General features: G+C 43.7%; 1 protein-coding gene across 1 annotated transcript in view; it reads right to left on the reverse strand.

Moving 5' to 3' along the window:
* Snx6 (sorting nexin 6) overlaps positions 1-21,525 on the reverse strand; it is a 47,731-nt gene extending 26,206 nt beyond the window's left edge. The window contains exons 1-5 of the mRNA XM_055608694.1: positions 21,462-21,525; positions 21,269-21,316; positions 6,469-6,573; positions 5,815-5,925; positions 1,443-1,564 (exon numbers count right to left, since the gene is read on the reverse strand). Of these exons, the coding sequence (XP_055464669.1) occupies positions 1,443-1,564; positions 5,815-5,925; positions 6,469-6,573; positions 21,269-21,316; positions 21,462-21,467 (392 nt within the window). The 5' untranslated portion in view covers positions 21,468-21,525. The remainder of the gene's footprint in view (positions 1-1,442; positions 1,565-5,814; positions 5,926-6,468; positions 6,574-21,268; positions 21,317-21,461) is intronic.
* Positions 21,526-22,479: the final 954 nt, after the last annotated feature.

The following is a 22,479-nucleotide window of genomic DNA, read 5'->3' on the forward strand; positions in this document are numbered from 1 at the left end:
GAGAGAAGAGGCTGCCAGGTTCCCAGAGCTGGAGTTATGGCTGTAAGCACCTGAAGTGCTCTGGCCCTCTGCAAGAGCTGCAAGCTTATCCTCAGAGCGCCTCTCCAGTCTCCTAAACGTAATGAGGAAAAATGTGTGTAGCTGTTCTCACTAGTTTGCTCTTACTCTTTTTCTTTAGGTCACCTGGGGATGGCAGAGGACAAGCACGTTACACATTCTGCTGCTGTTGTTCAGAGACAGACTTTTATGTGGCCCAGGATGGCTTTGAAGTCACTATACAGATGAGGCTGGCCTTGAACACCTGATCATCCTGCCTCTATCTCCCAAGTGCTGGGATTAGAGGTTTGTGCTAGTACGATTGGATTGCTTTTTTGTTTGATTGGTGATTATTGATTGATCTGGCTTGTTTGTTTGTTTGTTTTTTGAAACAAGGTCTCACCATGAAGTCTTGGCTGGCCTGGAACTGACAGTGCAGACAAGGCTTTTTTTTTTTTCTTTCTTTTTAATTTATTTATTATTTATACAGCATTCTGTCTGCATGTACACCTGCAGGCCAGAAGAGAACACCAGCTCTCATTACAGATGGTTGTGAGCCACCATGTGGTTGCTGGGAACTGAACTCAGGACCTCTGGAAGAACAGCCAGTGCTCTTAACCTCTGAGCCATCTCTCCAGCCCCGACAAGGCTGTTCTCAGAGAGATTTACCTGCTTTTGTTTCCCAAGTGCTAGGATCAAAGGCATGCGCCACCATGCTTGTTTTATTTTATTGCTTTTTTTGTTGTTGTTGTTTGTTTTTCTGTGTAGCCTTGGCAGCCCTGGAACTCACTCTGTAGACCAGGACATATTTATCTTATTTTTTCAAAGAAAATATGAAAAGAATTGCTCAGCATAATTTCTCTACAAGAAACCCAAGTTTTAGAACAGGTACATGTTAGAAAACAGAGACTAAGCTAGTAATGACAAAGGTCTTAGAAATAATAATTTTCAGAAAATTTATACTGCTCTAAAAAGTCATATTCCGGGGCTGGGGAGATGGCTCAGGAGTTAAGAGTACTGGCTGCTCTTCCAGAGGTCCTGAGAGTTCCTAGCAACCACATGGTGGCTCACAACCATCTATAAAGAGATCTGTGATGCTTTCTTCTAGTGTTCAGGGGTACATGCAGACAGAACATTGTGTACATAATAAATAAATCTTTTTTTAAAAAAGTCATACTCCCTTCCTACTATTTAATAAAGTTTTAGAATACTCAATTTTCAGAGTCTATTTAAAGAATTTTAAAATGTGACAATGGAGACAGCTTTATAAACTTCCTGAAGAGGCTCTGTTCATGACCATTAATGAACAGACTGTTAGGACTGGATTTTTCAGTCACTGTGGTGAAATGGTTAAATAATGAGTATCAGGGAGCAGTTAACAAATGTAACAAAAAACAATGACATACGCTTCCAGTTCCTGTTTCATCTTCGTGAATTCCTCCTTTGTCATCGACCCTTCCCCTTCTCCAAGCTTCTGCAGTTTTTCCCGTGAAGCATCAAAATCAGGTCTTGGTGGTGCTGGTGGGATCTATAACAGAACCAAATAACTTTAAGGAACTATTTCCTGTTTTTAAGCCTTTATTCTGTGTGTGTGCACGCACACAGCCCAAGCATGCGCAGTGATCAGAAGACATCGGACAGTTTCTCTCCTACCACCACGTGCGACCAGGGATCAAACTCAGGACTTCAGGGCTTTCACCTGATGAGCCACCTCAGCAGCCGTCTCATTCCTTTAGCGACTGCATCTCGGAACCTGAAGACAGTGGCTCCAGCACAGGAGACTGAAGTAGAACGCTGCAAATCTGAGGCCAACCCAGCCTACCTAACACTTTTGAGTAGCTTTAAATACACAGTATTTAAATACAGTATTTAATACACAGTATTTAAATACACAGTATTTAAAGCTGCCTCAAACAAAACAAAATACAACAGTCTTGATAATTCCAAAGTATAATAAATGAACTGAGCACTAGAAATGCTAAAATTCAGATTAGAAAACTTCACTAGTTCTAGAAATTGAGATCTCTGATGATGGGAGGTGCACGCCGTCAGTCTCAGCACTCAGCAAGTAGAGGATCTCTGTGTTCAAGGCCAGCCTGGATTACAGAGAGTTCCAGGATAGCCAGAGCTATACCGAGAGACCCTGTCTACAAAAACCAAAACCAAAATCAACCTGTGGGTTCCTCATACCAAAGAGTAACACAGTATAACAGCTGCAGCAAAGCCTCTTGCCTCACTCCTCCAAGTGCACAGCCCCATCATACCATTTTTTTGTTTAGGATAGCTTCAAGGAATGGAGAGGAGGCTCAGTGGTGAAAGTGTTGCAACCTAAAGCCTGATGACCTGAATTTCTACCCTGCACACAAACCAGGCATGGTGGCACACGTTTACAATCCCCCCTACAAGCATGTACACTCACATAAAAATAAGTATTAAAAGGCCAGGCATAGTGGCATACGCCTTTTATCCTAGCACTCAAGGAAGCTGAGGCAGACAGATCTCTGGGCATTCAATGTCACCTTGGTCTACATAGAAAGTCAAGTACAACTACATGGTGTCACCTAGAACTACACAGTGAGACCTTGCCTCAAAAAATAAGATAAAATAGGTAGTTGTCAAGTCAGGAGCAGTGGACCATATAACCCATATTGGGAGGCTGAGGCAAGAAGTAAGAGACTGAAGGCACAATGAGCAACTCAGTAAGAGCCTATCTGAGAACAAAGTAAAAACGGCTGTGGAGCTAGCTGGTGGGACGGCTCAGAGGGTAATGTGCTTACCAGATCTGATTTACAGAACCCCCATGGTGGAAGAAGGAAAGTTACTCTTTCAAGTTGTCCTCTGACCTCAGTACATGCTCATACACAAACAATAAATAAATGTAAAGCAAAACTGTTCTCAAATAAATGTTATAAGAATTATGTATACTGCTGGACACACACCTTTAATTCCAGAACTCAGGAGGCAGAGGCAGGCAGATCTCTCTGAGTTCGAGGTCAGCATGGTCTACAGAGTTCCAGGACAGCCACGGCCACAAGAGAAACCTTGTCTTGAAAAACCAAAAATAAAATAGCCTCTGCATTAATGTAGACTCCTTAAAAAAAAAAAAAAACAAAAGAAAAAATGTGTACCATTTTTCAAGTGTGTAAAAGATCATTAAACACAAAAATAAATTTTAAATAATAAAAAAATAGATATATATTTGTTGTTGCTGTTTGAGATAGGGTTTCTTTGTATAGCCCTGCCTGTCCTGGAACTCACTCTGTAGACCAGGCTGGCCTCAAACTCAGAGATCCACCTTCCCTTGCCTCCTTAGTGCTGAGAATAAAGGTATGCGACACTACACCTGGTTGGGGCCTTTTTTTTTTTTTTTAAATTAATGATTACTATCATTGAGCACAACGTATTAAAAGGGATCTAAGATTAGAGGAATATATCTGAAGCAGAAAGGTCTTATTTAAAACTTAGATGACAAGCCAGGCTTGGTGTCAAACACCTTAATTCTAGCACTCTATGACTCTGAGGTAGCCTGGTCTACATACATAGAGTTTAACACCGGTCAGTGCGCTCGCACACACACAGACACACAGACACACATGAGTAGAGTGAGAGGTCTTGGAACACTGGGTCCTAAATGGAGGTCTCCAAACTCCCCCCTTAGAAAGGGAGACTGTAAGGTTGTAAGAGCCAGTGGGGAACAGAGGACACCAAGGAAACACGGTCTTCTAGACACAACAGGATGACACACATATGAACTCAGACTGCGGCAGGATGCACGGGGCCTGCATAGGCTAAGCCAGATAGGGTCCTCACAACGAGGGAGAAAGTACACAGGAGCTCCCATCCTTAAGCAAGAAGCTATCTCTAACTGATAATCTCTCTCAAAGGAAAATTACTTTTCTCCAATGGAGTCTCACTGGGTATACAAATCACACTTAAGGGCAGACCCCATGCCCAGCAGCAAACAGCCAACACAAACAATGGTGTTTTTTTAGATTTTATCATAATGTTTTGTCTGGTCTTTTACTTATATATTATGGTTTCCAATTTGTGTGTGTGTCTATGCCTCTGCACATGAACTTCTCGTGCTCCCTCCGTTTGTCTGCTTTTATTTATCTGTTTGTTTTCTAAGAAAGAAGGGGTGGAGTTGGATGGGTGGGGAGTTAGGGAGAATCTGGGAGACAATAGTGAGGGGAAACCATAATCAGAATATACTGCATGAAAAAAACCCTATTTTCAATAAAAAGCCCAAATAAATAGATAAATACTATTTTTTTTAATTTAAAAAAGTAATGTGCATTTGTATTTTGCCTGTATGTCTGTGCACCACCCATGTGCCTGATGCCCACAGAGGCCAGAAGGCAGCATAGGACCCCTGAACTGGAGTTCTAGATGATTATGAGGTACCATGTGGGTACTGGGAGCTGAATCTGGGTCTTCCGCAAGAGCAGCAAGTGCTTTTAACTGCTGAACCATCTTTCCAGACCCCTTAAATAAAAAAAATAAAAATGAAAAATAAAAAAACCTGCACAGCCAGGAGTGGTGGTGCATGCCTGTAATCTCAGCACTACAAAGCGAGTCCAGGACAGACAAGGCTATACAGAGACCCTGCCTTGAAAATCCAAAATAATATTAAACAGTTCCTATACTGCAGGTACCATCGAGAGCAAAGGGTATATAAAAATAAATAAGAGAGTCTGAATCAATGAGGAATATTTAGCCTCCTGATGGACAAAGCAGAAAAAAAAGATACTATCACACAAGGAGGGAAAAGATGGAACTAGAATGCAAAGAGAAGACCACATTGTTGGTCATTCACCAAAATCTGCGCTGTGGAAAGGAAACACATGTCAAAGGGGTGCTGGTCTCAGGATGGGGACACAATCCGGTCATGATGGCGCCAGGGAAACCATACACTTCAATAACTCAGCAGGAGTAACCACCTTACTCTTGAACATGATGTCTTCAGAAGCCTTCCAACCCCTAAGCACCTGAACACTCAGGGCCAAAGCCAGAAAATTCTGTGGTGTTTCCTCACTAATTACCTACTCCAGTATTAACGGTATCAGTCCACACTTGGAGGGGCTCATGTTTGTAACACTAGTATGTGAAAGGCAGAACCAAGACTGCGGCTGGCTCAACATCAGACTGGTCTACACAGAGAGTCCCAGATCAGGAAGGAGCTAGGTAACACAGCAAAACTCTATTTGGGAAAAACGAAGAATTCACAGTCTAGTAGAACAGTCAAAGACAAGACAGCTCAGGGTAAACGGGGCAGACCAATGCCTCACAGCTGGCATCTTCACAAATCACATCAGTTACTAAAGTGCTAAATAAAAGCACGAGTTTCTAAACTGCTCTTAGAAAAAGAAAACTGGGGCTGGGGAAACGCTGAGCAGTAGAGACACCGTGGTCTTGCAGAAGACCCCAGATCGGTTCCTGACACTGCCGACGGCTCACAACCACCCAGAACTCCAGCTCCGGGGACACCAGGTGCCTATGGCCTTTACAGGCACCTGGACTCACATGCATAGACACATACACATAACTAGACATCAAATAAGAGCTGCAGAGATGGGTCAGCAGTTTGGTGTGCATCCATAGGACCCAAATTTGGTTTCTAGCACCCCTAGAAACCCCTAACTGTTTCTAACAGCTCACAACTTCCTGTAACTCCAACTCTAGGGTATCTCTTCTGGCCATTGTGGGCACCTAAACATACAACACCTAGATACATGTACATTACATATATATATATGAAAACAAAATCCCAATACTTACAATGTAACCTGCATAGTCTTCATTTTCAACGAAGGAATCGTGAAGCCAGATAAATTCTTCATGTTGTCGAACGACTGAAAATTCATTTTGTTTAAAATTTGGCAATGAACTCTGCAAAGACAGCAATTTTCTTGAATGAAAGTAAAATTATCCTCAGACTTTGAAAAATAAAATACCAGGCACTTATATATTGTACTGCTACCACCACTTAAGATGTACACTATTGGCTAGTTGTGGTGGGCTCACTTTTAAGCCCAGCAGTCAGGAGGCAGAGGCAGGCAGATCTGGGAGTTGAGGTGAGCCTGGTCTACACAGTGAGTTCCAGGACACTCAGAGCTACATGGGGAGACAGACATACACACAGAGGAGCCTGGAAATGAAATTTATGTCTAAATTCCTAATGTCTAATTCCTAAAACCACGAAATAAGTCACTTTTCCAGACTGATCTACACAGCCAGTTCCCAAACAGGCAGAACTACATACCATCTTAAAAAAAAAAAAAAAAGGCAAAACAGAAAGTAACTTTCCTAAACTTGTCTGTTAAAGTATCAGTCAATTAAGACTCTTTCCAATATATTTAAAATTTAAGCTCTAATCAACATATATGTAAGTAACAGCATTTCTAAGGAGCACAGAACAAAGTCCCACTTTACCTTTGTGTGAACAGTGAATTTGACTTTATCCCTTTCACTAAGAGCATCTGAAATGTCCACTTGCAGAGCAGCATCACTTTGGAGATCTACATTTATTGCTTTAAGCTAAAAAAAAAAGAAAAATACAGCATAAAGAAAAATTTATGTTATGTACGTGTGTCTGAGTGTATGAGTGTGTGCCGACGAGCCCAAGAAGGTCAGAAGAGGCAGTTATGGACTGTCACAAGGGTGCTAGAAACTCAACTAGGGTCTTCTATAAGAGCAGTAAGGATTCTTAACCAATGAGCCATCTTTCCAGTCCCTCTTCTTTTGTTTTGTTTTGTTTTTTTTCCAAGATGGTCCCTCTTTTTTTAAAGACAGTTTGGTGTCAAACTTGTGATCCTCCTGCCTTTGCCTTCCGAGGGCTGAAATGAAAGGTATATCATTTATGTGTACTTTTATATAATTTCATTCTTCTTCTAACAATAACACAACACAGTACCAAAACAGACTAGGCACCCACTGTCCTGTCGTCCAAGCACTCAGGAGACTGAGGCAGAATGGCTAATACAAAACCAGCTAGACCCCACCTTAACCTCCACCACCAAAAGAACCTTTTTCCTTTCTTGTTTTTTAACTCATGTCCAAGCCACCTTTAAATAAGTGTTGTGGCAGCCTGGCTAATGACTCTCAGAATGTATCTATATCCAAATCCCTGCAGTCTGTGAACAGGCCTTATGTGGCCAAAACGACCCTGCAGATGTGATTCAATTAGTTTTTCAGATTCCATTACCCTGGCTTATCTAGGTGTACCTTAAATCTTTAAGGACAAACAACCTGGCATGGCAGTCGGTCCCTGCACTCTGAAGGCAGAAGCAGGTGAAACTCTGACTCAAAACAAGAACTAGTCCTTGTTTTGAGGACAACTGAGAGAAGGCAGCGTGACTGAAAAGACCAGTAAGGGTTGCTGGCAGGCAGGAAAAATGGCTCTGTAGCGAAGACACTTGGATCTCAGGGCAGTAATGCTGATTTCTAACATCTGTCCTCTAGAATTACAAGACTAAATTCTGTTCCTTCAACCCATTTGTGATCTGCTGCAACACCCCAAGCAAACTATGTTTTGGGATTAACTTTACATTTCTGTTTGTGTGTGTGTGTGGAGGCATGTGCAAGCTGCGGTGGGTTGGGGCACGGTGTCAGGATTGACCCTCACACATGGTAAACAATTGCTCTCCCACTAAGCTACCTCCCCAGCTCATGTCCCCATTTGTTATGTCTTCGTTTACTAGATTAGCATTTCACAAACATAAATGACAAGAATCAACCCTGCACATCTGTCATCCCACAGGTGGAAGGGTCAACAGAAGTAAAACTTTATGACCAGCTAAGGTTATATAATGAGCAGTGGGCCAGCCTGAGCTACACGCCAGGATCCTGTGTCAGAAAACAAAATTACTCCAGATTATTAAAATATTTTTCTTCCACTTTCCCATCCTTCTATAGCAAATACAATGCCCTCCCCTTTATCAATAGCACACTGGGCTTTTCCTTGTTTGTTCTCTGAGGCAAGGTCTCACTTTATAGCCCAGGCTAACCTTGAAATCAATGACTCCTGAGTACTGCGATTTATAGATTCAATGGAATTATAGATACCCACCATCATGCCTAGCTAACATTTGTCTTTATCTGTGTTTTCCAATGGTCTTAGGCAACCCCAGTGAAAGGGTCATGTGACCCCCGCAAAGGGGTCACAGACCCAAAGGTTGAAAACTGGTGATTTTGTCTGTAATTCTAATTTTTTTTTTATTATTATCATTTTTACAACTTATTCAATTTGTATCCTGGCTGTGGCCCCCTCCCTGGTCTCCTTCAATCCCACCCTCCTCTTCCTATGTCCCTCCTCTAGTCCACTGATGGGGTGGTCCTCCTCCCCTTCCATCTGACCTATCAGATCTCATCAGGACTGGTTGCATTGTCTTCCTCTGTGACCTGGGAAGGCTGCACCCCCCAGGGGGCGGTGATCAAAGATCTTGCCACTGAGTTCATGTCAGTGAAAATTTCTGCTCCCCTTACTAGGGACCCCACTTGGAGACTGAGTCTATGGGCTACATTGAGCCGGGGTTTTAGGTCCCCTCCCATGTATTTTTCTTGGTTGGGGTATCATTTTCTTCAGGGCCCCTATAATTCTAATTTTTAGATACAATTTACATATAATGTGCAAGTCTTAAAATTAACTTGAAATCTTAACAGACATCCATGTTGCAAAATTCCTAATTGAGATAATGGAACATTTCCATCACTTCCAGAGAGTCCCTTTGCATCCCTTTAAGAAACCTTTGTCAGGCTTGGTGATTGTTCTAAAAGCATGTAGTTTTTGTTTAGATAAAAACAACAACAACAACAACAAACAAACAAAAAACCCTGTCTTTTAGCCGGGCTTGGTGGCACACACCAGTGATCCCAGCACTGGGGAAGCAGAGGCAGTGGATCTCTGAGTTCGAGACCAGCCTGGTCTACAAAGCGAGTCCAGGACAGCCAGAGCTACAGAGAAACCCTATCTCAAAAAAGAAACCTCACTTTTCTGCCTTTAGTTCTTGTGTGTGGCTTAGGCGCATGTGGGGAGGTGCTTGTACTTTCTTTAGAGACAGAGTAGGTTAAACATTCGTGCTGTCGTTCATAAAAAAGAGGACACAAAAATACAGCACCAAAATGAAGCAACAAAAATACAGTATCATTAAAAAAATGTACAGGCCAAGGAGGTGGCACACACCTTTAATTCCATAGCGCTGGAGGCAGAGCCATATCTCTGGGAATCTGAGGCCAGCCTGGTCTACACAGCTAGCTCAGTATCAAAAAATATATATATAAATAAAAATAAAAATTTAAAGATCCTGGGCTGGAGAGATGGCTTGGCCATTTAAGGGTACTTGCTGTTTCTCCAGAGGACAGGAATTTTATTTTTAGCTCCAACTCCAGAGGATCCAAGCCCTCTTCTGGCTTTCAAAGGTTACCTGCACTGCAGGCACTTGTATAAGCGCACACACACACTTAAAAATAAACCTTATAATAATGATGACAATGATGTTCATTTAAAGATCCTAAGCCAGGTATGTGGTACACACAAGTATCTCAGCTCTTGGGAGGTAGAGTCCTGACAATCACAAGTTCAAAGTCATCCTCATCTGTAAAGGAAGCTGAGGTTAACCTGTGCTCAAGACCCTGGCTCAGAGCAGCAGTGCATGCACGCATACACACACGCACGCATGCACGCACAGATGCTGATCAGCTGCTGTCTGGTTAGTTCTCCATTTATACTACTTCGACAGCAGACATTCATAGGGTGGTAAGACGGCTCAGTGTGTAGAGGTGCTTGTTTGTTAAGCCCCATGACTTGCGTCTGCTCCCAGAGCCCACATAGAGGAAAGAGAGTTGACTTCAACAGGCTGTCATACACATGTGCACACACATGATAAATAAATATTAAGAAATTAAATCAAGCTGGGCATGGTGGTGCACGCTAGTAATCCCAGCACTCTGGGAGGCAGAGGCAGGCGGATCTTTGAGTTCTAGGACAGCCTAGTCTACAAAGTTAGTCCAGGACACCCAGGGCTACACAGAGAAACCCTGTCTTGAAAAACAAAAATAAAGATAAAATAAAATAATTAAATCAGTTTCTTTTGCCAGGAAAGCACTAGCAAATGTACAGAGATGGATGAGGAAAGAGGTGTTGGGCCTGATAAGGCCTGCTGCATCTACCTGAGCCTGGCTCGAGTTTGGAGACCTGTCTTTAGCTTCTGATTCAAGAGACACCACTTCCGGGCAAAAGTGATTCAACATATCCGCCTTAAAATCAACCCTGCCTGGTAACTGTTACGTGGAGTTCTGTTGCTGGCCCACCTCTCCTTGCTATTCCCTGGGGCATCCAGGGAGGTTCGGGCCGTGGACACTTACCATCCCGCTCAGTCACAGAGGGCATCCAGCTGGACTGGCCACCCTCCTCTCAGCTCCACCTGCTGGGTACTGACCCGGCAAAGAAGGGAAAGTAACAATTACTGTAATCTTCTGCTTTGCCTTCTGCAACCTGTTCCTTATAGACCCACCACTATAATCTCATTGCACGAGATACTATTCCCGTGTTCAAAAGCTTCCACTTGGAAAACCAATGTTCCTACAGCAACCCACCAGGCACTCTAACATCTCACCTAACATGTGTCTAACCCTCCCTAGATCACTGCCACTCGCCATGTGTCCCTGTCATCTCAAGAACACACAAGCAAGCTGCCACTTCAGGATCCTTCCCACCACACAGCAATGGAACCCAATGCTTTGTATTCTAAGTAAAACATTAAGAATGAATGTATGTATGTAGGTATGTATGTGTGTATGTATGTACCACATATGCATGCTGCAAGGATGTTCCAGAGATTGGAGTTATTACTTTAAGTTTGGTATAGTGACTCACACCTAGAATCCTAGCCAACAGGAGAATGATGTTGAGTTTGAGGCTAGTCTGGGCTATACAGTTAACAGCCTGTATAAAAAAATAAAACTAAAGGGCTGGCGAGATGGCTCAGAGGTTAAGAGTATTGGCTGCTCTTCCAGAGGTCCTGAGTTCAATTCCCAGCAACCACATGGTGGGTCACAACCATCTATAATGAGATCTGGTGCCCTCTTCTGGCCTGCAGGTGTATATGCATGCAGAACACTGCATACACAATAAACAAACAAACAAATAAATCTTAATAAAATAAAATTAAGATGACCATGGTGGACACGCCTTTAATCCCAGCACCCCAAAGGCAGAGGCAGATAGATCTCTGAATTAGAAGCAGCCTGATCTACATATTGAGTTTCAAGCCAGGCTGGGCTACATAATGGGACCCTGTCTCAAAAACAAAGTTATTTTTATATAACAGGGGATAGGGAACTAAATCCATGAGTAAGACTGCTGAATGTTCCATAATCAAAATTTTCATTCTTAGGCTTACAAGATGGCTTCATGGATTCAAAAGCTTAGCACCAAGCCTATGACCGAGTTCTATTCTTAGACCCCAGCTGCATGGGGAGGACAGAATCAACTCCAGCAAGTTGTTCCCAGACCGCCACTACTACCATCTCATGTACACACACACCAGAAATATTTTTTAAATGTATTTTTTTACTACACATTAATTTATTTGTACACACACACTCACCATACAGTTCTCTCTTACCATGTTAGTCCTGGACTGAATTCAGGTAGTAAGGCTTTACTTGCTGAGCCATACTGTCAAGCCCTTAAATTGTCTTACACATTCTGGCTAAAGAGATGGCTGAGCAGCTAGGAGCACTTGCTGTTCTTGGACCCAGGTCAGTTCTCTTTACCTTAGCTCCAGTTCCAGGGGATTTGCCTCTCCTTTCTTCTGCAGGTACCAGGCATGAACAAATACACACACACACACACTTACATACATGCAGGCAAAACACTTATTCATACACATTAAATAAAAATATAAGTCTGTAAGCCTGGCGGTGGTGGCGCACGCCTTCAATCCCAGCGCTTGGGAGGAATAGGCAGGCGGATCTCTAGGAGTTTGAAGCCAGCCTGGTGTACAAAGCTGGTTCTAGGAGAGCCACAGCCACACAAAGAAACCTTGTCCTGAAAATACAAAAGTGTATAAACAAAAGCAAATCTTTAAAAAAATTAAGGGCTGGAGACATGGTTCAGCATTTAAGAGCACTGGCTAGTCTTCCAGAGCTCTTTAGCCCCAGCAACCACATGGCAGCTCACAACCATCTATAATGGGATCTGATATACTTTTCTGGCATGCAGCCAAACATGTAGACAGAGCACCCACATACATAAGTAAATAAATCTTTAAAAAAAAAAAAAAAAAAGCCAGTTACTGGTGACACACGCCTTTAATTCCAGCATGATCCCTGTGAATCCAGCCTGGTCTACAGAGTGAGTTCCAAGACAGTCAGGACTATACAGAAAAACCAAAAATTAATTAAGTAGAATGTGATGGTACATGCCTTTAAATCCAGCACAAAGGAGGTGGATCTCTATAAGTTTGAGGCCAGCCTGGTCTACACGGCAAGTTCCTGGCCAGCCAAAGCTACATGGTGAGACCCTGTCTCAAAAAACCAAAATAAATAAATAGAGTAGAAATCGCCTTGTATGTGAAAGGAGAAGGGAAGGCTAGCTGGGAAGAAGAAGGGGGACCATGGGAGCGAGTACAGGTACAAGAGAGGGTGATAAATGTTGCATATGTTGAAAATACATTAAATATACATATCAAAAGTTATATTGTGGGCCGGAGAGATAGCTCAGTGGGTAAGGGCACTTGCCACCAATGTGATGATCTGAGTTTGGTCCCTAGTACCTACATGGTAGAAAGAGAAAACTGGCTTCTGCAAGTTATTTTCTATCTCCACTGAACACATGGCATGAGTGTGCCCTTTTCCTCCCTTACACACAAAACAAATACATGTAATCTTCTTTTTAAAAATGCCATAATGAAATCTATTATATATGCTAATAAAAACCCTATTTTTCATGTAGTTTGTGCATCAATTTAACCATAATTTCCCTATATACTACATTTATATAGCTGAGTCTATAATTTTTACTAACCAGATCAAGTTGCCAGCATTTGTTGGTATAAGTAAGCATCACAATTATTCCAAGTTGAGTTTCACCCAAAACCATGCACACAACAGTCCAGAATGTGTTCTAATTTCAGTTATGTATGTTTTAGCTTTCACAAAAATTAAGTACTTTTAAAGCAAGTAAAAACAGGGGCTAGAGACATGTCTCAGTAGTTAAGAACATTCACTGCTCTTACAAAGGATCCAAGTCCAGTTCTCAGCACACAGATCGGGAGACTCACAGGAGATTACAGTCCTCATACAGCCACATGCGCTCATCCCTACAGTAAGACACACACAAACATGGAAGTAAAACAAAATCAGTCTCGCCTGGTACTCACTGCCGTGTCCATCCCTGGACTTTTTCGGTCTTGACTCTTAAACCTCAGCTGTTGTGTTCCAATTTTCTATGAACTGCTTTCTTTTCTGAAAGGAAGCATCAAGCACTTTCCACCTGAAGAGTAAGCTACAATCCTGTTTGCGTGTGAACACATCTATTTTCTAGCTTAATAAAACCCCTCAGCACTCCCTAGTGCCTGCAGCCTTTGCCATTATGTCTTTTGTCTTCCAGTCATAACTACCTTTGCAACCTCTGCCTCAGTAAGATCAGGCACTCCAAGGAGAACCAAACTACCCACATGTACTATCCTTTCTGCCAGACTACAAAATCCCAGGTCAATATTCAGGAGTTAGCCTATTTTGGTGACAACAAAAAGGTTAAGAGCCCAAACCCTGCAGCTCAACAGTGTGTGTCTAACCACAGCGCCTACTACCTGCATATGACTGTAACCAGTGGTTTAATCTTTCTAAATCTGTGTAAATACTGCACAGGCACACAAATAATACAAATATTTGTGCCAGGTCACAAATATTTCCAAAGAAATTGTGTGTGAGGAATGTCCTACAGCATTGAAATGCATATACAAAATAGACAAAGTGCTTCCTGAAAGACAAGCAGACAATGTTTGTATGGGGTGAGAGAGGTATGGACTAACTGGCCAGAAAGAGTTGTCAACAGTGATAAACATAGCATAAAATGTTTGGACCGTACTCCAAAAGAAATGGAGTATAAGAAAAACTTTTAGCAAGTGAAATGATTTAATAATTTAAATTATCAAACTGTAAGTAAACAATAAGGGTGAATGGAAAACAGAAGGATGAAAGACCAGTAACAAGAATTGCTACAATCCAGAAAAACATCAAAGCTATGGATAAGAAAAGTAGGGCAGGGCCTATGAGATGCCTCAGTGGATGAAGGCACTTGCCACTTGTCAACACAAATTTGGAGTCACTGGAGAAGAGCACACTTCACCCGAGGAACTGACGCTATCAGACTAGCCCACTGTAGGTGGCGCCATTCCTATTCAGATGAGCCTAGGCTGTGTAGGTAAAGCAACCGAGCAAGCCCATAAGCAGCATTTCTCCGTGTCTCTGCCTCAGTTCCTGCCTTGACCTGCCCTGGCTTCCCTCACTGATGGGTTTTACTTACTTACTTATTTATTTATTTAATATATATTATATATAAAATATTATATATTATATATTATGTATACAATATTCTATCTGCATATACACTTGCACGCCAGAAGAAGACACTAGATCTTATTATAGATGGTTGTGAGCCACCATGTGGTTGCTGGGAATTGAACTCATGACCTCTGGAAGAGCAGGCAGTGCTCTTAACCTCTGAGCCATCTCTCTAGCCCGGGTTTTATAACCTGTAAGCCAAATAAAGCCTTTCCTTCCCAAACTAACGACCTATCTCTGGAACCTGTGGAAAGGTGGAAAGAAGAACAAATGTCATGAAGTTGTCCTCTGACCTCCACACTTCCAGTAACAATAAAAGTTTTAAGTTTTCTTAAAAGGTAGAGCAAATATTTCCATAGTGACATTAAGGTGGGCTCAGTGACTGTTCTGAGGACGTATGTATGATTTGGAGTTCTTGGCACAACTGGAAAATGATAATGATAGCACTAAGACAAGGAATGCAGAGGAGGGGCAAGACTGGGAGTCCAGAAGATTCTCTCTCTCTCTTTCTGGGTGGTTGTGGGTGGGAAGCTTTGAGACAGGGTTGCTCTGTGTAGTTCTGGCCATCCTGGAACTCACTTTGTAGACCAGGCTGGCCACGAACTCAGAGGTTCAACTACCTCTGCCTCTCAAGTGCTGGGATTAAAGGCATGCCCACTGCCCGACTCTAATGTTGTTTTTTGAAAAACAGCATGCCATTTAGAATTGAAACCACATGCTAAGAGAAACAGGCCATCACTCTGGTATGCACTGCACATCAAAACAAAGTGCATCCAGTACAATTATTAAATGTTACTGTCCTTTACTTCTCTGTGTGTGGCTTCTGAAGAGGCGGGGCTGAAGAAAACAAAGCGTAGACAACAGCTTCCCATACAGTGAGGGTTTGTTTTGCTTTTTTGCCTTTTGGGGGTAAGAGAGCACACCGAGATAGTGTCTCACACTCTAGCCCAGCCAACCCTCTGCCTCACTTCTCCCGAAAGTACGGACTACAGGTGTGCACTCTTACATCCAGCCAATACTATTTTAAGCCTTCTTTTCAGATGCCGAAAACATTTTCTTCTTGTAATCAGAGCCTTTCCTGATAAAAATACCAGGATGAAAACCTAGTCTGCTTTAAATGATCTACTTTAAAATACTGGCTGTACTTTTACCTACTTGTTGCTCTAGATGCCTGTGTTATTTCTGAATCTTTCATGTCTCTTTTTGCAACACAGATCAAATATTCACTTTATACTTTTCGCTCAGACTCCTTTTCAAAAGCTGGATGTGGGTAGTCTCAGTACTTGGGAGGGGGAGGCAGAAAAACTAGGATTTGGGGGCTACATAGGGAAACCTATCTGAAAAACAAAAGAGGAAAAAGGCTAATGCAATGGGTAAAGGAGACGGACAACTTGAGTTCCTACATGATGGGAGGAGAGAACCAACTCCCACTAGTTGTCCTTTGACCTCACAGGTATATCTCCCACACAAAATAAATAAATAAATACAATTAAAGGAAAGAAAAAAAAAGATTCCCTTTTTTATAGGCTGAGCAAAATGATCTAAAGCAGGAAAGTTCTTAATCTTCCTAATGCTGCAACTCTTTAATACAGTTCTTCACATCGTGGTGACCCCCAACCATAAAACTATTTTTGTTGCTACTTCAATCACTGTAATTTTGCTACTGCTGTGCATTGTAAGTATCTAGTTTTCCGATGGTCTTAGGCAAACCCTGTGAAAAAGTCCTTAGATTTTCCCCAACAGGTTGAGAACCACTGATCTAAAGTCTGAACAAGAACCACAATGCCTTAATATCTAACCACTGGAATCTATTTCTAACAGGACAGGCAACACATGGAAATGTAGACAGGCCAGACATTTCTGTTCCTAAACTGAGGGAAGAGCAGACTAACTGTCCAACAGCAATCAAACTTCAGTGAACGAGAGAAACATCTGGGGTTGCTGGGCACCAGAGAGACAGGTCAGTGGGCAAACTGTGCTCACAGGATGGCTGACCTAAGCTCACGCCCAGGCCTGGACAGAACCCACTCCTGAAGGCTGGTTTCTTACCTCTGCACACAAAATAAAAATTAAAAATTTTAAAACAGGCTGGAAGAATGGCTGAGTGGTTAAGAGTGTCTGTTGCTCTTTCAGAGGACTCACTTTGACTTCTACCACTCACACTGGGCAGTTCACAACTGGCTAACTCCAGCTTAAGGGGATTGTAAGTTTTCTCTTGGTCTCCTAAATCCACAACCCCACACATGCACAAACAATAAGTCCTAAAATAAGTTTAAACAATAGTTGTCCTCTCCAACTAAAAGATTCCAATTTAGTTAGGGCAAGAATCCTAAAATGTTTTTCTTTTTCATACACCTCAAGAGACTCTGGTTTGGATAGACTTTTTTGAGGTACGGTCTTGCTTTGTAGCCCAGGTTGGCCTTGAACTGGTCCTCCTCCTGTCAATTTTTGGAGTGCCATGGACGGGCGACTCTGAGGCAAGTCTTGTCTTGTGCAGGGGTTGTGGTCTAGGCTGCCCTAGCACTCTCTGGTAACATCCACCCTGGAACTCAAGGCAATCCTCCTGTCAAATGCTGGGATTGCATGCACTACCACAACCAACCACAAGTATTTCAAGACTGGTTGGAGAAATACATATATTAGCTGTCAGGAACAAGGTACAAAATCCAGCTCTTACTGTTGTGTGACCCCAAACTACTGAAGTTCTTCAGAAGTCTTTGATTGCTCAGCTATAAAGGGGTACACACAGTGGAGCCAGCATGATGGCTCAGCAGGTAAAGACACTTGCCACCAAGCCCAATGACCTGAGTTTGCTCCCAGGGCCCCCATTATCCTCTGACCTCCATGTTTGCCATGGCGTATGTGTCCCCTTACATATACACTCACTCTACTTCAAGACAGCGTTTCTCTGTGGAGCCTTGGCTGTCCTGGAACACACTTGGTAGACCATGCTAGCCTCCACCTGCCTTTGCCTCCCAGAGGCTGAGACCAAAAGTGTGTGCCACCAGGGCTGGAGAGATGGCTCAGAGGTTAAGAGCACTGGCTGCTCTTCCAGAGGTCCTGAGTTCAGTTCCCAGCAACCAACCACATGGTGGCTCACAACCATCTATAATGAGATCTGGTGCCTTCTTATGGCATGCAGGTTATGTGCAGACAGAACACTGTATATATAATAAATGAATAAATCTTAAAAAAAAGTGTGTGCCACCACTCCTGCCACACACACTCACTATATATAAATAAATGTAAGAGAGAAAAACCAGGCTTCAGATATTGACCAAACGTTTGCACGGAGCTTTATTTGTCCAGTCACAACTGCCGACTCGCCAGTTCCACAGCACCAAAATAAGAACAAACTGGACAGGTGTTCACAGCTATCAGTACGGAGATTTAGGCTTTTTAAAAATATGAACAAACATTTTCCTTTTTTGTGCACGGGGCATGCATACCACAGAACACGTGTGGAAGCCAATAAGTGGGCAACTTGTGAGAACTGCTTTTTTCTTTTCTGTCATCTACATCCCAGGGAGCTCAGGTCCTCAGCCTTAGTAGAGCCGTCCTGCAGTCTAACTCCCTTAGGAGAGGGGAGATCGGGCTCAGCCACCTAACTGTGTGGGCGAGTCCTGCCGCCGAGACACACCTCCAGCCTGTTCAGTTTGTGCATTTGTTTTCCCACTCTCACATGAGAATCTTCATCTAGGGTATTATTCCTCCTTGGAACCCCTGATACTCTCCAGGGTCTTTCTTACTTTTTCTTAATAAATCAACATTTGCCCTACGAAAAATAAGTAAATAAAATTGTTTCGCTTACAACATTCCACAGTAACCCCTGGTCAGTTGTCCTCTTTGCTTCCTCTCCCTCTAATTTTGTGACACGTGAAAAGTTCTCAGACATATCACTTAAGTACTTTCATTTCTGTAAACAAATTTTATGAAGGCCAAAAGCCACCAAAACAAATTATGCATTAGAAAATTATGCATTCCACCTTTTATGTCATTAATGTAAAAAATATTAACACTTTGACGAGCAAATCCTGTTCGCTTTTTATGGTAGACTACAAAAGACAGGGTTTTATTTTATTTTGGTTCGGTTTTTGGAGCTAGGGTTTCTCTGTGTAGCCTTGGCTATCCTGGACTCTCTTTGTAGACCAGGCTGGCCTCAAACTCACAGAGATCCACCTGCCTCTGCCTCCTGAGTGCTGGGATCACAGGTGTACACCACTGTCCAGACAAAAGACAGTTTTTTAATCTAAACAAAGAAGACTACATGCTTTCAGAACAATCAGTTTAAGTGAACTAAGATTAATCTCATTTCATCAATAACTACTAGTGTCTCCTATTTTATTTTATTTCCAGTACCAAGAACTGAGGCCAAGGTCTTACCCATGATAGGCGAGTACACTCATCAATCACATTTACAACCCCAGTCCTTCTCCTTTAAATAAAAAATATACCGGCCAGTGGCACATGCCTTTAATCTTAGTACTGGGGAGGCAGAGGCAAGCAAATATCTCTGAATTCCAGCCCAGCCATAGCTACGAAGTGAGACCTTGTCTCACAACATCAAATAAAACAAAACATAAAATACAGTTAGTAAATTCTAATTGTCTCATCCAAAAATTACATATATATTTACACATAAACATTGTTTTGTAGTTAACTAGAAGTTTTTAAAACCAGAAATCACATGCTTGTATATAAACTAAGGGATTTAGTTTATCACTTACAAAAACATCTGGTTGCTACACTCAAGTCCCCCTTGGTGAGTCTATACTTTCACTCGAGTCTTTTCAAATCTCCTTACAGAAACTCACATCCCGTGCTCTTGGGTGTGTCTGTTTTTCTGAGAGAGTGGTTCTTTCTCAACCCTAACACTTAAGCATGTATTAAAATATCTTTATTAAACCCCAGCCTTTAGCCAGCAAGATGGCTCAATATGTAAAGCGCTTTCTGTGCAAGCCTAACAACTTGAGTTTAATCCCAGAACCCAGGAGAGGGCTGACTCTTCAGGGTTGTTCTCTGCAATGGAATGCATGTCTGACATGAAAGCAGAACGGGAACTTCTGGAGGAAGAAAAGGGGTCCACAGTGGCATGTGCCCCTCTGTGGGTTTTTAAAACTGCTTCAGGAGCTGGAGAGGTGACTTCAGCATGGAGACCTGGCTCAGCTCCCACAGACTGCTCCCAGCCACCTGTAACCCCGGTGCCACGGGATCTGACACCTTCTGGCTTCTACAAGCACTTGTACACAGATGCACCTACCCACACACAGACACAGAATTTAAAATGAACCCTTAAAGTCCTCTCTTCCCAGGATCTTACTAGGTAGCCCTTGCTGACTTGGAATTGGCTATGACTCTTAATTCAGAGATCCACCTGCCTCTGCCCTCTAGAGTGCTGGGAACAAACAACAAAGAGCCACCTCCACCAGCTCACCAACACCTCATCTCTTAACAACAACAATATCCTGCATTGTTTGTCATCTATCCCAAACCACCAACACCTGCATCTCTCACAGTATTTAGGATGGATAAGAAAAAGCAAAATGGAAAATAAAAGTAAAAATTAGGCTGGGTGGCATGCACCTGTAATCCACACTTAAAGACAGAGGCAGGAAAAATGCCTTAAGTCCCAGGGCAAACCTAGCTACACGGAAACTTGCCAAAAAGAAAGAGAAAGAAAGGAGCCTAAAAAACTAAAAAGTGATCTGTTAAGTGGCAAAACTGAAACTTGGCTCAGTGGCAATCATACATGAGTGTCACCTTTTCACTCCAGCACTGCACAAGGCACTACAAGCATTGCTACCCTTCACTAAAAGACACATGGAGCGCTGGGAGGGAGAAATCAGAGCTTTTAAACAAGGGCAGGGCTGGGGGAGGCGGTGGTCAAAGGATACAAACTTTCAGTTTCAAGTTCTGGATACTTAATGTAAAGCATAGTGATTAACAGTAATATATATTTGAAACTTGCTTAGAGTAGACCAAGTGTTCTCATCGAAAAGAAACTGAAGGTACCTAGGTGACAATGATAATCATTTCACAACCTCCACAAGCCATCAAAATATCACAGTGTGCATCTTAATTATGTAAATTATAATTTTACAAGTCAAACTTCAATAGAGTTAGAGATGGGAAACAATCCCCAGAGAACCCTGAAAAAGATAGGGTTGAAGGCTAGACTAGAAAAAGTAGATACTGTGGGCTACCAGTTCTTTGCAAAATCTGGTAGCGCACAACTGAGATTTGCTGATTGCAAAAAAAAAAAAAAAAAAAATCACTACAAAAGAGTAAATTTAGACTAAATCTGTATCATTCAGCAGAGGAAGGCACCACGGGGTTCCAGAAAGCCACTGAAAGAAGATTCTGACGGTACCACCGGGAAGGTCTGAGAACGGGTTTCCCGGCCCAGGGTGTCAAAGATGGGGGCGTTGCAACCCGGCCTCCACCTTGGCCACCCCACCTGCAGCCTGGCCGGGGCAGAGCAGGCTCGGCCCGGAGCTGGACCGCCCGCCCGAGGCGAGAAAGCGGCCGCGGAGGGCTGCAGCAGGGCGGGGCGCGCGCCGCGGGGGTCGGGAGGGCGACGCCGGGCGCGGCGCGGCCGGGACCCCTCCTCAGGCCGCGGCGGGGAAGGGACCGAGGGTGCTCGGCGACGGGAGACACAACTTACTCCGCGGTCTTCCTCCGAGAGGAAGTCGGGGCCGTCATCCAGGCCTTCCTGCGGAGTCGGCGGGCCGGGCACACCGAGGGCGAGGGAGGGGAGGGGGGGACACAAAGAGAGACATTAGCGCCCGGTCCGCGCCGTCCCCGCGCCCGCCGCCCCCACCGCGCGCCCCGGGTTCGGCGCCGCCGTGAACACCCACCATCATGGCTGCTCCGAGTCCAGGGCTCGCGCAGACGCACTGGCGAGGCCGCGGACCCAGCCGGCCGCGCGGGTGGGGCTGAGGGCGGGGCCGAGCGCCAGCCCCGCCCCCCCTGCCCCGCGCAGCGATGGGGGGTGGGGACGGGGAGGGCAGTCTCTGAGGAGGAAAGGAGCCTCGCCTCAGGTAATGGGGAGGGTGGGCTCGGCGCCGTAGTCACCGCTCCCAGCCCGCTTCCCGTGCCCGGAGGGCCCCCGAAAGCTGTGCAGGCGGCCCCCAGGAAGCCACAGTAAATATTCTTGTCTTTGTCTTGAGCTCCGTGATGATTAGTCACCATGAATACCACATTGCCTGTGGAAGAAGTTTCAGGAACCCAGACCTTCGCACAGTAAACGGACAGGGGCTGTCATCAAGCTTTTACTGCTGCGGAAGTAATAAAGACCTGTTTGCAGGGCTAATGACTGAGCGCTATAAAAACGAGCTGTTCTCGTTACTAGAGTATTCCTTGCCAGAGCTAACTGTCCAGCTGGAGAGCACCAAACCGGTATCCACAGACCCTTAACGCTAGGAATAAGTCCTCAGGCCAGCACTGTGCCTTAGCAGGGAGGAAAAGTACCGCTGTTAAGCCTAGTGACAGGAGTTCAATACCCAGGACTACCCACAAGGTAGAAAGGTACTACAGGTTGTCCTTTCACACACACACACACACACACACACACACACACACACACACGCATGCACAGGCGATCATTAAATAAATGTAACATTAAAAGAAAACTTTCTAACTTACTGCACCTCACCTCTACAAAGGAACACTCAAGCAGACCTGTGTCTCCATTGACTTAATGGCATCATCACCTTCAAAGGTTCAAGCCAGACACCTGTCCTATTCACGTGCTTCCTCTTCCTCACTCCTCACAGCCAAACAAATACCACGGTGTCTACAATTGACTCCTTCCCCCACCTCCCTCTCTACACACACACACACACACACACACACACACACACACACACACACACA

Source organism: Psammomys obesus, unplaced genomic scaffold, assembly GCF_907164565.1.
Source record: "Psammomys obesus unplaced genomic scaffold, mPsaObe1.curated_primary_1811, whole genome shotgun sequence".
NCBI classification, from domain to species: domain Eukaryota; kingdom Metazoa; phylum Chordata; class Mammalia; order Rodentia; family Muridae; genus Psammomys; species Psammomys obesus.